The sequence below is a fragment of the Sinocyclocheilus anshuiensis genome, unplaced genomic scaffold (assembly GCF_001515605.1).
Source record: "Sinocyclocheilus anshuiensis isolate Anshui unplaced genomic scaffold, SAMN03320099.WGS_v1.1 scaffold694, whole genome shotgun sequence".
In the NCBI taxonomy this organism is placed as follows: Eukaryota; Metazoa; Chordata; class Actinopteri; order Cypriniformes; family Cyprinidae; genus Sinocyclocheilus; species Sinocyclocheilus anshuiensis.
Genome location: NW_015542477.1, coordinates 1155923 through 1173462, shown reverse-complemented (window position 1 = coordinate 1173462; position 17540 = coordinate 1155923). Strand labels below are relative to the sequence as shown.

The 17540-nt window shown below is 38.9% G+C and overlaps 1 protein-coding gene across 1 annotated transcript; it reads right to left on the bottom strand.

The window, feature by feature from the left end:
* Positions 1–471: 471 nt before the first annotated feature.
* LOC107693884 (EH domain-containing protein 1-like) lies at positions 472–16832 on the bottom strand. Its single transcript, XM_016493417.1, has 5 exons — positions 16020–16832; positions 12755–12852; positions 1338–1633; positions 1264–1305; positions 472–1009 (listed from the first exon to the last, which is right to left on the bottom strand). The coding sequence occupies exons 1-5, from the start codon at positions 16418–16420 to the stop codon at positions 488–490; spliced, it is 1359 nt and encodes a 452-aa protein (XP_016348903.1). The 5' UTR covers positions 16421–16832; the 3' UTR covers positions 472–487.
* Positions 16833–17540: the final 708 nt, after the last annotated feature.

Below are 17540 nucleotides of genomic sequence, written 5' to 3'. Positions count from 1 at the left end.
GAACATAATAACAGTGAGCATGACAAACTGTAGTGATGGATAAATTAAAAGCTATTTGGCTCTATCCCTGTAGCTAATGCATATTGTTTAATTATATCATAAATTCTGCCTCTACAAAGATTGGCTCAATGATAATATTAATTTTCCCAAATTGTTTACTGTCCTCGTTTAGAAGGAGGCACAAGATGATCAGGAAGATCAGCAGGTAACTCGTGACCTTCCAGTTTAACCTTGATGAGGTGGTTAGCTAAGGCAAACTCTTCGTCGTCCAGGTACCCATCATTATCCACATCAGCAAGCTTCCAGATCTTTCCTAGAACATTGTTAGGCAGCTTGGATTTGACCATCTCCTTCTTAGCCATGGCACCAGAGACCTTCCCGTTGACAGGTGACAGGGTATAGAAGATCTCGTCGTAAGTTGGCTTGTCTCTTGCCACTATCCACTCCAGCTCATCAATGCCTTCTAATATTAATTTTCCCAAATTGTTTACTGTCCTCGTTTAGAAGGAGGCACAAGATGATCAGGAAGATCAGCAGGTAACTCGTGACCTTCCAGTTTAACCTTGATGAGGTGGTTAGCTAAGGCAAACTCTTCGTCGTCCAGGTACCCATCATTATCCACATCAGCAAGCTTCCAGATCTTTCCTAGAACATTGTTAGGCAGCTTGGATTTGACCATCTCCTTCTTAGCCATGGCACCAGAGACCTTCCCGTTGACAGGTGACAGGGTATAGAAGATCTCGTCGTAAGTTGGCTTGTCTCTTGCCACTATCCACTCCAGCTCATCAATGCCTTCACTAGCACCCTCTCCATAGCCATGCCCGAAGGGTCCATTCATGGTGCCGTCAAAGGCACCACCCTGGACAGCCTGGCTGGGCATGGCAGCCTCCTCCTGCCGAACGAGGGTCATGAGTTTGGCGATATCATTGGCCAGCATATCCTCCACTGCTTCCAGCAGCTTGGGCTTCAGTCCCTGAAACTTAGTGAAGTCTTGACCAGCAAGGACTTCCTAATAATGAGGACAAAAAAAGATGTCAAAAAGGTCTTTTCTATCCTTATAGGGTGTGATCATATTTTTTAAACTAAAACTATTCTTAATAACTAAAATAAAACTAAAATCATTGCATAAAACAAGGCTAAACTGTTATAAAACAACTACCTCTCTTAAAACTTGATACTTTATTATTGTATTGTATTTTGAAACTCCTAACAAAAATTTTATATTAAAATCATTTTCTGGGAGAGATGGGACTATTTCCATACCTGCATTTTACTGAGTTTAGGGAAATCACCAGGAGAGATCTGATGTTCTTTTTCAATCCTTGCATAAACCTGTTATCTGGAACCAGGAGAGGCTGAGCCCAGAAAGAGCCAATGTAGACTCGGATGACCTCTGGGGTGTTGACGATTTTACCAAGCGACCACATGAGGGCACCATACACCCGCATGAGCTGCTGGGTCCCGATCTGATCAGCTTTGTTGAGCACCACCCGCATCTTGTCCTCATGATTTTTCAGAGCTCGGATCACCTCTGAGAACTCATCTGAGATGTCCAACTTGTGTGCATCAAAGAGAAGAATAATGCGGTCCACACGTTCAGCAAACCATTCGAGCACTGCAGCAAAGTCATAACCTGCAACAGAGATGAGACATTTTTTCACATTAATGAGCAAAAAGTAATTCAGTTTACTGCAAAAGGAACTTGTTTGTGTATGTGAGCCTCTCTGATAAACCACAACCCAACACTTCTCTTTCTAGCCAGATAAAGAGCAGTACAACAGTCAACAGATGTGTAACCCTAGAACTTCCTGATCTGGCCCACATCACTCCACAAAACCAACTAGACACAAACAAGCACCAATCCACAAACAGGCCAACTCACACAATACAAAATAAAATGTGGTTTTCCTGTCTAAGGAAACCCTTCACGTAACAGAACCCATCTCCTTCTCATCAGCCCTCTTGCACGACAACGCTATTGGCTCATGAGGGTGGAGTACAGCTGGCCTTTCACATGAGAAAAAAAAATGAAGAGGCATCTAGTTCACTACAGCCGAACTGACATCACATCCACTCAAGCTGACAAACAGGAAAGAGAATAAATTGTCCCACAGACACTCCTTCCTCACACTCCTTCCTCTCCCATGGTTGGTTATTTTCTTGCATAATGGTTTAAAGGATCACAGGGAACAATGGAAATCCGATTCAAATGTTTTGACAGTAGTCAAGGAGATGACGATGTGTCAAAAATAATTTTAAGATGCTGGGATATGAAACGAATGGAAAAAGTATGTGTACGCCACAAGAAATGCTAGAGATTTTCTCTTGGGTATTTTGGCGTCTTCAAGAAGCCAAACGCACAAGCTGCATGCACATTTTTACAAGGGGGCCAGCATAAATATTGCTAGACTCCACAAATTCGGGTCACTTGCCAAAAAGCTGCTTATGAGATCTTGAGGGCAAAGGTTTAATCTTCAGAGATTTCTCTATATGCAATAATACAAATGCTAAAGCCAGGATTTCCGGCCCAACTCTCTTGCTTACTGAGACAGAAGTTACCATTTTCTGTTTGGATTGTGTAGAGAGTGTGTGGAAGACAGGAAAGACTGCGTCCCAGCTCACAACAGTTGTGTCAACGTCAGCAGGATGTGAAATCTGGATCTGAATCCAACATGGGCGTGATCTCACTGATTCAGTGCTGTACTTTATTCACTGTTATCCATGATCACAACACTGATGGCAATACTGATGAAGCAGGTCTATTGAATTATAATATATGATACTATAATCCATAATATAAAATGTAATCTGCCCTCAAATAATTTAACAAAAAAAACTGAAATGTAATTAAACAAAATGGAAGAAAAGAAGCAAATACACTGTACTCATTTGACCTGAACTTATTTGGTATAGCTACCTAAAATGCATTTTCTTTTTCCCAGCAGTTATGAATTTACTGTGGGTATATAAACAACAAAAGAAGGCTTATTAAAGGCTTTTTATGCATATAAATCAGTATTCTTTTTCAGCAGGATCTATTTTCGCTGAAGAACTTTTCCAAAAGAACTTAAATAAAAATTGCCCATCCATAAATAAAAAAAAACAAAACAAAAAAAAAAGTGTCACTTTTTTCTCACAAAAAAAGTGAGAGACACTTTTTTTATGGATGGGCGATTTTTATTTCAGTTCTTTTGGACTGCTGATGTTCTTTTTCAATCCTTGCATAAATGTCACCCAGGTTAGCAATGAGCTCCTTTTTCTTATTCTCTTTCCCAAAAACATTTGGCATTTCTTTCTTCAAAGCACTGATGATGTAGGCATGAACCTAGAGTTAGAGAAAACCGTTTTGTCATAACATATAATATTTAAAATAAATCAGTGTTATATGGCTATATTAACAATTTGAAAAAAATCTTGAAAAATAATATTAAGATATCATGCAGCAAAAACAGTGATAACATTCATAATAATAAGAAATGTTCCTTGAGCATCAGATCAGTATATTAGAATGACTTCTGAAGGATCATGTGACACTGAAGACTGGAATAATGGCTGCTGAAAATTCAGCTTTGTCATCCCAGGAATAAATGACATTTTAAAAAGATATTAAAAATGTAAAAACTTTTTTTTTTTTAATCCATATAAATCTATAAAAATTAAATATATATAAAGGAAAACGATGAGCAGGAAGAAGAGTCTTAGATCGTGTCTGGGGTGACAATTAAGTGATCACATGAGGGCAGCATATACCAGATAACTAATCCAATCAAAAACCGTAAAAAGTACTTTCAATTTTAAGTATGTGTCATTAAACAGCTTGAAAGATCAGACAATTTTTTATATAACTCCGACTGGATTCGTCTGAAAGAAGAAAGTCATATACACCTAGGATGCCTCGGGGGTGAGTAAAACGCAGCCTAATTTTAATTTTTGGGTGAACTAACCCTTTAACTACACTTTAACTAGCAGACACTGATAAGCTGACTGTATATACACACACACATCAATGTGGCTGGTAAAGATATTTTACTCTATTTTTCCCTAATGATATGGCTTTTCTAGTTCTTTGCTTGCTTTCCTTCTAATACTTTCCAAAAAACATATCCTTGTGTAAACTATGGGATATCCTTGTTTACATAAGCATGCCATAGTAATCATGCTTGTTCCTGCACTAAAATCTGTGCAAGTGGGCACACAAATGCTGCAATTAATAAAAGAAAATTAAGTCACAACATTGCTAATAAAGACAATTTTATCAAGACTAATTTAATTTCCCTTTTGCTGATGCAGTTATGGTTAAACAAAAAAAAGTTGTCACTCATTTATTCAATTCACGAACAAACAAACTAAAGCAAATGAATGAACAAACAACAAAGGCACAGATGAATGAATGAATGAAGACAGACTAAATGACCGACTGTCCATGCAGGAAACACTGTTCAGATAAGTCAATATAACTGTTTGGAAACAAAAAACACACAAGCTGTCTACAAAGATGCCGGTTGTGTGCATATTATGTACAGTTAATACAAGGTTGGGACTTTTAAATAAAGTTTACACATAACACAAAGATCTTACCAACAACCCTTAAATAGACATTTGGGTTCATGCTGGTCTGAAGGTTGGAACAAATGTCCGTTTAAAAAAAAAAAAAAAAAAAAAAAAAAAAAAACCACAAAAGACTGGCTCAGTATGGAGAGCTAATCTTCAGTATTACCTCCACCCTGCTAAAATCAAATCCAGACATTGACCCACAATCTCTCACACATTACACAAAGACATTATGAGATATTGAGGCATGCATAGATGTAATTTAACAAGGTTTCAATAAAGGTTAACAGTGGAATCTCTACCTCAAGACCCTAGAAACAACTAAAAAATAATTAACTGAAAAGGTTTAGTGTTTAGTAATGTCTCCCATTACTGCCCTGCAGTATCTCTGCAAAAAGGTTTGCTCATCATAACATATTAATTAATAAGTAGCAGCTGTTTCTAAAACAGATGTTAATGTTGCTTAGCAGACATCGACTGTATAGCTGATTCACACCAGATAAATTGCTACAAACTGAAATGTCCTTACAGCTTTGACATGGAAATGTCTTGCAGTTTCATCTTAACATTAAATAAGAATAACAATAAAACGCTTAAATACTCCTCAAAAGTCTCTTTGTAATGCACATCATACATTTGACAGTACAGACTCCAGGCATAGGACCACTGCACTGGTGGTGCTATAATTTCAGTTAACTAGTATTAACCCAACAACTGTCTTCATGATAACTGATCTTAGGTTTTTTTTCCCCTCAATCCTGATCCAGCATAGACCTGTATTTGAAAAAAGTCTTTAAACCCACTGATCTCTTTTTTCCACCTTTGAAAACTAAATTAAACATACTTTTCATAGTAATATACCATCAGCATGAATGTGAAGAATATGGGAGGGGGCCTGGAAAAGATGTGTGCATTCATTTGTGCTTGGAAGGAAATTATCCATTTCCAGTACCAGCCCATTTAAATGTGGCACCTCCACAAATTCCTGGAAAGCACAGGGAGAGGAAGAATGTAGAAATCTGAAATCTGCTATAAATGATCTCTGTAAAGAATAGTACATTCTCAAGGGATCTATCACACTGAAATTAAGTAAAAAGAAAGATCACTTAGGGATTCTTCATAAAAAGAAGCATTGCTTTACACAGAAGATTACAGCATGTAATTATGACAAAAGACATAATGCATGCCCTGAAAACTGCACAGCGACCTAATCTAGCCTATTGACACAAGAGGTTCATTATTCTCAACAGATGTGATTTCAGATAAATAAAAAAAAATAAAAAAAAAGAGATAGAACACTGTAATAATTAACCTAAGTCTATATAGTAAAGCATTATGGGATGCTATCAGTGAGGAAATTCAACACCCTGCCAAGGCTACTCAGCCATGAAGAATTAATGCAGGCACTGTGTACAGTAAACAGGAGAGAAGAATAGAGCCCTGTGGAACACCACCCAGTTTAAGAAATGGACAGACACAGTGCAACATTGTGCACACAAAGGAATCACCATGAAATTTGTGAATCTATGTTAAAAATAACTAAAGCTTAAAGTTCATATGTTGACTGTTATAATTTTTTTTTTGCATTCAATCAAATGAAACTGATAAAAGGAAAATAAATGTACAGTAATTGATACTTCTAATATCAAAACCATCTCTAGTCTAGATAAAACAAGATCTGAAAAATATTGAGGAAAAAAAACAAATAGGGAATAGCCCAGTATGAAGCAACCTGACTTAAAGTACATATTATGAACATTCATTTTGAAGTGTCTTGTCGTTAACTGCTTGTAAGGCCTAACTGAAGTCAGAGGGAAGGAGAACGACTGTAAAGTCAGCAGACTGTAGAAGATTATTAACTGACCTCACAAAGTTTATGAATAAGCAGGACATTTTTGAGGGACGATGACCGAACCTGTAAGATTGAAAACATGACATATTATCAAAACTATTATAAAGTATAAAGTGTACGTGTGTGTATATATGTAAATATTAATTTTGTTCACGTTTTGTTATGTTGCTGCCTCATGTTAAACTGCTTTAAATTCCTTTTTTCCACATCAATCTACACTCCATACACCATAATTGTAAAACAAAAAAAAAAAACAGGTTTTTAACATCTTTGCAAATTTATTAAAAATAAAAAACTAAAATTATTCCATTGCATAAGTGTTTATACCCTTATCTGGGACAGTTGAAATTTAGCTCAGGAGCATTCATATTGCTTGTAGATGTTACTACATTTCAAGTGAATTTAACCTGTTGCAAATTCAATTGAATGGGTATGATTTGGAAAGGCATACACGTCTGAATAAAAGGTCTAATAGCTGATAATGCATATCGGAGCATAAATCAAGTACTGAGATCAAAAGAACTGCCTGTAGAACTCAGAAACAGGTTTGCATCAAGCCACACATCTGTGGAAGAGTGCAGAAAAAAAATTCTGCTTCATTGAAGGGTCACAGAAGCATGTAGTCTCTGTTACCCTTAATGGAAGAACTTTGAAACAACCAGGATTCTTCCTAAAGCTGGCCTCCTGGCCAAACTGAGCAACTGATGGAGAAGGGCTTTGGTTAGTGTGGTGACCGAGAACCTGATGGTCACTCTAATTGAGCTCCATGATCATATGTGGAGATAGGAGAAATCTACAGAAGGACAAACATCACTGCAACACTCCACCGATCTGGGCTTTATGGCAGTGTGGCCAAACTCAATCCTCTCCTCAGTGAAGACACATGAAAATACACTTGGAATATGCAAAAAAGCACCTAAAGGACCCTCAGACACTGAGAAACAAGATTATCTGGTCTGATGAACCTCAATTCCAAATATCATGTTTGAAGTAAACCAGCTCTGCTCAGCACCTGCAGAGTACCATCCCAAAAGTAAAGTGTGCTGGTAGCAGCCTCATGCTGTGTGGCTGTTTTTCAGCGGCAGGGACTGAGGGACTCATCAGAGTAGAAGGAACGCTCAGTGCAGCAAAATATAGAGAGCCTTAATGAAAACCTAGTTCAGAGGATTCAGAACCTCAGACTGGGCAGAAGGATCACCTTCCAACACGACAATGACCCTAAGCACACAGCAAGAGTGGCTTATAGACAACTCTGTGAATGTCCTTGAGTGGCCCAGCCACAGACTGGGATTGATCCCAATCAAATATTTCTGGAGAAACCTGAAAATGCGCATCTGCCCCCATCCAACCTGACAGAGCTTGAGAGGTGAAGAGAAGAGGAGAAGGATTGCAGATAATTGCCAAATGCTGATGAGCAAAACTTAGGGGCTAAACTAAAACTAAGGCTGTAAAGGTTCTTCAGCTAAATATTTAGTTATGAATACTTATGCAATGTACTTATTTCAGTTTTTTATTTGTAATAAATTTATGAAGTTGTGACAATTCTGTTTTTGCTTTGTCAGTATGGTGTATGGAGTGTAGTTTGATGTGGAAAAAAAGTAATAAAACAAGTATAACAAAATGTAAAAAAAAAAATGAAGGGGTATGAATACTTTCGCAAGGCACTGTACTTGTTGTATTTTTGTCTTTCATTATTATATTATATTATATTACATTATATTATAAAGCATGAACCCTTCCCCCAATAATGATCATGATGATGAATAATTAGTAATAATATTATTATATAGTATAGCAATTTTATTTTACAGTTTGTGACTTCTAAGCAGTCCTCTGTGATTCACTGATCTGTTCTAAAGAGCAGGAGTCCAGAACCACAATATGGAGATCACATTGCTGTGAAGAATGAAGTGGGAGGAGATAATATAAGAAAGAAACTACAAAATGTAGAAAATCAAATACAGAGTGAGAAAAGGACTAAATTAAAATAGCAAGCATGCTCATCCACTTCCAAAGAACAGCATAACTGTGGCTAGATGACCAAATAGCTGTCATTCCTAGCTGAATATCCATGTTTTTCAGATCAGTTACATAACCGATCATTCTCAGACAGGCCCAGATTTCCTCCTAAACTTACTGCTGTTGTATCCATCCAACTGACCCCTGGCTATATTTTATAATTAATTTTAATAATGTATACATTTAGCAGACGCTTTTATCCAAAGCAACTTACACTGCATTCAGGCTATAAATTTTTTACCAGTGTGTCCCCTGGGAATTGAACCCACGACCTTTTGCGCTGCTAACGCAATGCTCTACCACTGAGCCACAGGAACACTATACAAAGTGTTATGCATTAACATACTGTATAGCTACAAAGGCTATATGCCATGCTACGATCCATGACCCGGTGATGACTAGCACTTTCCCTGTGTGAATGATCGTATGTGCGTTTCTTTCCAATTAAATGCTTTTTCTTCCTATGCACTTGATATGAGAGTCAAATACTCACATTTTCCATGTTTAGATAATGACACTAGCAGGGCTTTCCTCACATTTCCCTCCGACAGCATTCAATTACTGTAACATTGGTAAAGAGGAAGCTTTGAACACAATAGAGCCGGAATATTTAAATAAACACATCTTGTGAAGAAACATACTTTCCATATGTACCACAAGCTTTGAAAATAGCTTCTATGGGTGAAAGAAAAAACAATTGTTATAATGGGAAATAACCCAAACAACTGAAAAGTATGCTTTTAATTGTGATGATGAAACACACATGGAATGAATACATGTAAGCATTAAGTTATGCATGTCTAGTTATTGTTTGAACATTTCTATAGTTCAGTCGTAATTTCATAAATTATTCAACCTTTTAACAGGCCTCTTAACTATTTAGTAGAGCACATTTTGACAAATATTCTGAAACAATATTTTTTGTACTAAAATTGATTGAATCTCAATTCTGGTGCTTTAAAAAAAATACTAATTTTCACTTCATAATGCAAGTGCAAGATTGAAATCACTCATAACTTTAGGAAATTTTCAAGTAAAAGCATATTTTGTGTTTCAGAGAGTAGGCTACCTAGTGGGTAAAAGACAGAGTTTAATGATTATCAATGATTTTATTTGATTAAGTGTTTTGCACAAGACTTCATTTCACATATCATAAGAATGATGAAAGAAATCTCAACATTTCATGTGCATCTAATACAATAGAATCGTTGTGGTGACTAGCAGGTGACCCTTTGCTGTGTCCCAACTCTGAATTCCTTCAGCCACCACGCCTTAAAGGGGTCATATGATGCGATTTCAATTTTTCCTTTCTCTTTGGAGTGTTACAAGCTCTTGGTGCATAAAGAAGATCTGTAAAGTTGCAAAGACTAAAGTCTCAAATCCAAAGAGATATTCTTTATAAAAGTTAAGAGTCAACCACGCCTACCTACAATGGCTCATTCTAACATGCCCCCACATGTCTACGTCACGATGTGGGAAGATTTGCATAATGCCACCCAAATGTTCACGCAAAGAAAGGCGGCGTAACTTTTATTCTCGCTGTAGTATTGTTGTTGCCGCCGCCATGTCGTGAAGGCGCTGTGTTTCATTGTGAAAGCGAAACTACTTTGTTTGGCCTTCCAAAAGAGGACGATATCGCTTCGTCATGCCTGGAGCTGATCCGTGCTGGTCGCTGAGGAAATACATCAACTTCGCGCTGTCGATCGCCGGATCGGCTTCCACCGTGGACGAAGTGGAGTCCAGCCCAGGGTAGTCACATGTGGTTGCCGCAAGCCCGCCATACGCTCCTTTGTCGAATCCGCCGGCCGCACCATTCTCAAGCCCACCCGCCTCTGCTCACTCAAGCCAGCCTCCGCATACTCTAGGCCGCCGCTCACTCAAGGCCGCGGTGTGTGACGCCGTTTCGTTGTGAAAGCGAAACTACTTTGTTTGGCCTTCCAAAAGAGGACACGACTAGAAATCAGTGGTTAAGTTATATTTACAACACTGTTCCAGAACAGTTTAACCCAAATATTCAGATGTGTGCAGCACATTTTATGGAGGACTGTTTCCTGATCCTGGTAGAGTAGACTACAATGCCGGCTGTTCTGACTCACAGACTGCAAGCAAGTTTTTTAAATTTAAAGAATTTTCCACTGACGATTCAAACGCGAGTTTTTTGGGCAGGGTAGAGTAGCACTTGTTGTTTGTCATTTCTCCAATCACAGATGCAGACATGGTTTTATGTTTACGCGGCGCGATGCAACGCGTAAAAAGACAGTATAAGTCATTATAATCCATAATTATGTCCCCACTTGATGCAACAAATGCCTCGTTTATAATGGGTTTTAATGTTTTTGTCTCATCGCTCTGGCCTGACAGGGCATCACAGTATGGTAAGGGGCGTAACATTTCCGTCACACGCTTGAGGTATTCGGCCAATCACAACGCACTGGATAGCTGGCCAATCAGAGCACACCTCACTTTTCCGACCGATGAGCTTTGTAAAAAATCGACGCGTTTCAGAAAGGCATGGCATAGAGGAGAAACAATAATGTACAGTATGTGGAAAATTATGTGTTTTTTTAACCTTAAACCGCATGAAAATTTCATTACACAAAATAATGTTCTTTTTAGCAGCATCATATGACCCCTTTAAACCATCACCATCATCACTATCAATCTTTATGACTCTCATTCTGCCTCAGAGTAAGGAAGAGGGCAAAGGGCAGCAAAAAGAGAGTAACCCTGGCACTGACGTTACCTCTTTTGCTCATTTAAAGTCGAAGCCATCGTGACTCTCACACGGAGTATGAAAAATCACTGGGTTAAGTTCAGTGTGCAGCACATGAGATGCATCTCATATACTATGATCTCACACGGCCATGTATCAGCCTAGAAATACTTTTGCCATGCACTAAAGATGTTTTTACACCCGTCCAAGGCACTGCCAAGCTCTGGGGGGAAGAGTTGCTTATCAGAGGCTATATATGACATATGAGATAAAGCTGTACATTTTGGAATACAAGAGTGCTCTAGAACACCTGGTTAGCGTCATATACTCGTGTCTGCACTCCCTCATGGAGTTCAGAGCAATTCTCCTATATGTATCCCTTCACCAGATCACTCCCTTATACAAGGAAGTATGTGTCAGTACCATCTTACAGTGATGTATACCATGGTATTGAATCTTGTACATGGTATTTATATGGTACACAAACATACTCAAAGAATACCATGGTATGTGGCATTTTAAAAAACATGCAAAAAACAGAAGAACCATGAAATAAAAAAAAAATAATTATATTATTTTTAAAAAAGCATTATTACGATGCTACATGATGCTAAAAGAGCAAATTACATTTTGCAAGTGTGCTTTTGATTGTCTAGTGCAGACAGCAGGAAAGCCACTCCAAGAAAAATAACAAACAAAGTGTGTCGGCATACATCTACTCACTCACATACACAGACTCAATAACACATAACTGAATCTTTGAACATGGAAGCATTCACACAGTCATCTTTACCGCACCCTCTCAGTTCTGTCTGTTTCCTGGCCTGAGCTGTCCCCCCTCTTTGTCAGACTGTTATCTGTAGATGCCACTCACCCTCTGATCACAGTTACATGGTCTTCAGGGAAAGGCAAGCAGAAGCCCGCACGCACACACCCGCCACGGCAGATAGACAAGCACAGGAAAAGACCTCAGCATGACACCGGTTACCTCCATACACAATGCTTTCTTAGAGTTTTATTGAATAAACAACATACCAACATGCTCCATTGTAATTTCTGAGCCTGTAACAGGTTCAGACTAGTCAAGTATGCTTCTAGGGAAGCTAAAAAAAAAAAAATCCTGAAAAAGAATCTCCTGCAGTGCTCAATTAACTATAGTTAATAACTATAGTTAATGCCTAAAGGATTAACTGACCATTTTGGACATTTTTGCATCACTTTTGTTTTCAGTAAAGGCTCAGATAATCTTTCTGGCCAAATCATAGTGTTTGATGGGAATGGACAGTCCACATTGTTACTATAGATTAATTAGGTTTTAAACTTCTCTTCCTTCCTATAGGTAAAATGGCTATGGAAGGAGCATGGGTTTGTTTTGCTCTAACGTAAACAGGAGAACTAAAAATACTTACCTCGTAAGACTCCCATAATGCAAAAGCTAACTAAATTAACCTCTTTTCCTTTGCCTAGAACAAGTGCTACACACTCACAGCTGTCTATGCAAATGAAGCTTGTATTAATAGTTGTGGTAACTCTGGGAAGGAATTTAGGGGATGGTAAAAGAAGTGAAGATGGTAATTATAGAAAGTATTAAAAAAATTGTTGTTTTTTTAAAAACCGACCTCTGCTGATCCGCTGTTTCTCTCCGGACAGGATTCCAGGAGTGTCTATGATGCTGATGCTGTCCAACACTGGATTTGGCATCTGAGCACATATAAACCTGTGAAATGAGGATCACACATTGAAAATGGACAAACATTTGAAACCAGGCCTAGTGATCTTGCAGTAATGTTTTTAGTGGAACATGATTGATTGGAAGGAACTCCCTTCTCACTAGCCAAATCTTATCATTCCAGCTCTTACCTCAGCTTTTCCATTACCAAAAGCTTGCAGCTTATCTTTCTACAGTATGTGTTCCTTATTTATGTGCCAACCCGTATGCTATCATTTTCATGTCTTTAAAATACCTGCACATTTTAGTCATGCAAAAACAATCCTCAGCCCCCCTACCACTGTGTTCCCCCTTGTGTATTTTACTTACTCCCTCCCTTTAATTTTTCCAGAAAGTGAGCCATCACTTATTCCTTCCATGCTGCTACCTTCACTACTGCCAATCGTATCCCACATTTCCCTTCTCCTTGCATTCCACTCATTATAAGACCTGCTGCCAGTTGACAAAGACAGTTTGTGTCATTTTGGGTAATGTTTTGAAGTGTAAATCCTAGTATTCAGGGCCAAAACAGATACATGCTTCCTTGCATGCATCCAGAAATCCAACTGAACAAATGTACTTTTATTTTCAAGAACTGAACTGTAAATAACATTTAGAGGTTAACTGATGACATTTAACTAATACTAGCCTGCTTTCAACCACTTCACCTTTTGAAGTCAGGCTTCAGAGGTTCTGCAAACATCCTGCCGAAGTTAAAATTCACTTCCTGCATAATGCTAATTTATACACTACCTGTGATTTTTTATTTTTTTTAATTAATACTTTTATTTAGCAAGTATAAAACTCTGCCCATACACTTCTAATAAAGAAGTAAAGATGGACTACATATCAGCACTAATTAGCCTGTGCTGTAAAACACGACAGGTCCCCAAGGCAACAACAAATTTGAAAAACCATTTTTCCCTTTGCTGATGTTATATTCAGTGAGTAATTTTTCAACCTCATTTTCCCTCTGTAGTTTATTCAAGATATATTTGAAATGCCAGACCCTTCCAGGACTTTATGTCCCAAGAACACCTCGAAAAAAAAAAAAATCATGTTATTGCCATATTTACTGACGCTTTGTGTACAGAAAATTCAGATACCAAGCTGACAAGCACATAAATCCAATTGGCTACACAAAGATACGTATCAGAAGAAACCTGTTTAGCGAGATACAGCAGGAACGGTGTACAGTTTGTTACATAACACCAGAAAGCACCACCAACCATAGCAATAACCGTAAATGAATCTTCAGCCTAGTAGAGTTTAAAACACTATTATAGGGCTTAGATACATGCATATATTTGAATTTGACTCTTGGGAAAACTGTTTGACAAACACTACAGAATCTAGAATCAGCTATATGGTTCACTACAGGCCTGAGCCTATGAAAAATGATGAAAGCAGCTGCATTGGAGAAAGTGCATACTCAAGTTACAGTCAGGAGTAGCAGGGAGAGTGGGGCTGACAGCACAAAGGAGGGGCATCCATGTATTACTGAACTACTGGAACAGGGTTAACATGTAGCCTACTAAAATTCAGTGGTCACAAGGCGCACACACAAATACACCCTTGATACCTTGCCAGTGACCTTCAACCTTTGAACCTCTCCGACAAGGTCAGAGTGAAAACACTAGGAGGGAAAAATCATGCTGGATAAGCAATAAACAGCATAATATAAAGGAAGTTGGGGTCAGAGATTTGCAAACAGGGGACACTTTTGAGAGTGAACGCTCTGAAATTGCAGAGTCAGATCCTCAGATTATCTGTCCAGTGACTTAGCCGAGTCAGCCCTTTTTTACCTCTTGCTAACCTATAAAAAAATGTCACTCAGATAAGCTCGGACTGCCAAAACACTAAAATCCTGTTTTTAACAACTACAGCAGCACCTACAGAAATGTCTCGGATCAATTCATAGCTGCAATGAGAATACACTGCACTTCTCAAGAAACCTTGATTTGACCTTAAGATGACACACACCGTCAAGGTGAGTTCAGGGAGGGAGGAGGAATGAAATCTTTAACTATTCTCCTCCCATTCATGAGTGACTAGTCAACCTACTCATTCCACAAACTGAAAAACATTCCCAGATTTTCTTTAAAAAGGATATTTTTGTGCAATAAACGCTTCATTCTGCCAGCCCAGGCCTGTTGTGGGTGTGAATATGATCTGTGCATATGATCCCTCTTATTCAAGCATTGACCAACATGAGGTTAAGTGGGGCGTTTTGTAAAGCTCTGGAAGTCTTCATATCTACAAGCAGCACAAAGGAAAAGTGTAGTACTAGTGCTTGAGAGAAGACACACCCACCTCAGCTAAGTACGAAATGCACTACAGCGGATATATGTAACGTGTTGAAAAGACAAGTGTGAGCTGAACTGATGCACCATTGTAAACGCCAACTCATCTCTCTTCATGGCATTCCTTATGGAGGGCCCCATTCCCAAGAGCTTGTTAAAAAAGAACCCTAAAGGCCTCAGCAGCTGTCAAAACCAGTGTCACCTGACGTTCCTCTCAAAAGGGGGAACCAAAGACTAATGAGCAAGAAGTTTAGTGCACACAAAATATGGCTTTAATATCCTCAATAGTTGGAATACAATAAAAAAGTTAATGTTTTGCTGGTATGCAGTAAAAGTACAAACCTTAAATCTCAGATTCAAATGCCTTAAGGCTATTTTTGGGTGTGACAGCAACTACATTTAAAAGTGTATGCTAACAAAGGTTTGTGGGGATTATAATAAGACAAATCGTAGTCTTCAAAAACTTACAGACATATGTTTGCAGGGGGGTGAACTTGTTAGGAATTTTACTACTACCAAAAGCTCCACCCTTGCAATACAAGCACTAGCTGGCAACTCCTGCATGCAGAAATAGACCTAAAATAAAAGTGCAAGATATTCCACTTTCAGTATAACATGGACACCCTCTTCACCCTAATGACTCGTTTTTGACGTTTCCATCATTATAAAAGTAATCCTGAGCTCATATGAACACAAAACTTGACAACCTCTTGACAGATCAGGAAAACAACACCCAAACAGCTGCAACCCTCGACAAAGAAAACCTAAGATAAAAACTGCAAAGACAGATCATTAATGTAAACACTGTTTTTGTTGATTTTTAAAAAGAACGAACAAAAAAAAAAGTTTATTAAAAATGAATGAAGATCTCACCTGTTCAGAAAAGCGTTTCCAAAGGCGTTGAGTTTTCTGAAGGGTTTCTTGGGGTCAACCACTAAAGCATTGCCCGGGATGAGACCCTCCTGATCGCCGTGCATCACCGCTATGAATGAATCGGTGGTGGGTTCGGGGCCTATGCGCATCCCGGGGAAATCCTGCTCCATCAGATGCCGAATAAAAGTGGTTTTCCCCGTGGAGTACTGGCCCACTAAAAGTACCATGGGCTTGTTATCGAAATCAGCATCTTCCAGAGCCGGAGAGTGGAAGTCGTGGAAGCGGTAGGTGTCTTCCAGGGGAAAGAGTTTGGTCCGGTAGAGTCGCTTCAGCCCGTCAGAAACCGTCTGAAACAGTTCGGGGTCCTTTTTCTTCCCGTCCTTGTTCGACCAGCTGAACATCTTCCACAATGTGTAAAATAAACGTATTACTTAAAGAAACAACACTTTCGGGGTTGTGTAAAAGATCTTCTCTGGTTCTAGGCAGTTTAATCCAGCGGTTCGGAGGAATCAACGGTCTGGTGTCAAGCGGCGGACTGCCAGCGTGGTGGGTCGGTCCCGTCAGCTGTTCAGCTAACTGTTGTCTTTTTATTAACTCATTTAACTTCTTGTGACTTTGCCTGTTTCTGTAAATCAGCCTGAAGTTAGTTGACTCTTCAGTCGCGACCTTGCAGCAGACTGTTTTCTTCTATACCCGCTGGAGAGGCAGCGCTCAGTTGCTCTCTAGAGTCCCACAGCGAGGCGAGCAGCTCTCTGCGCGTGACACTGCGAACTAGCGCCCCACTACATTTTAATACATTACCATGGACCGGAACTCAAGGGAACTTCCAAATTAAAAGGCGTCACCCCTCCCAAATTGGGGTTTTGTGAAACACAGCTGACGTTAATTACTCAACAGAAGGGTCTATAGGTTTATATAATAACGAAACTTGTTTTTTCGTTTTCTTTTTCTAACAAAGAAACAATGTTTATATTTATTAATCTGTGTGCTGCTTTATAACTTGCAACTATTCTTTAATGTTGAATTGACAAAATTCTGGCATTCAAACAACTAAATGAATGAACCTCATTCCATAGGCTACTATATACTAACACTAGCTTTCTCTATTCTTTTTCTATTCTATCTACTTGTTTTCTTTTTGTTAGGCCTATATATGTATGTGTGTGTAGGCCTATATATTTTTTTTTTTTTAAACTTGGTACGTGTACAGCAAGGCACCGAACCCCCAACTGCTCCCCGGGCGCCGCAGCATAAATGGCTGCCCACTGATCCGGGTGTGTGTTCACTGCTGTGTGTGTACACTTTGGATGGGACCGATAAATACAGAGCACAGGTCACCATACTTGCCCACATGTCACGTCAAAAATCAAATATATATAGGGATATCAAAAATCAAATATATATCCCTCCTGAGGGAGGGAGTGAATGTACAGTGCTCTCCTCCACCTTCAATACCACGAGAAGGCACTGAACCCCCAACTGCTCCCCGGGCGCTGCAGCATAAATGCCTGCCCACTGCTC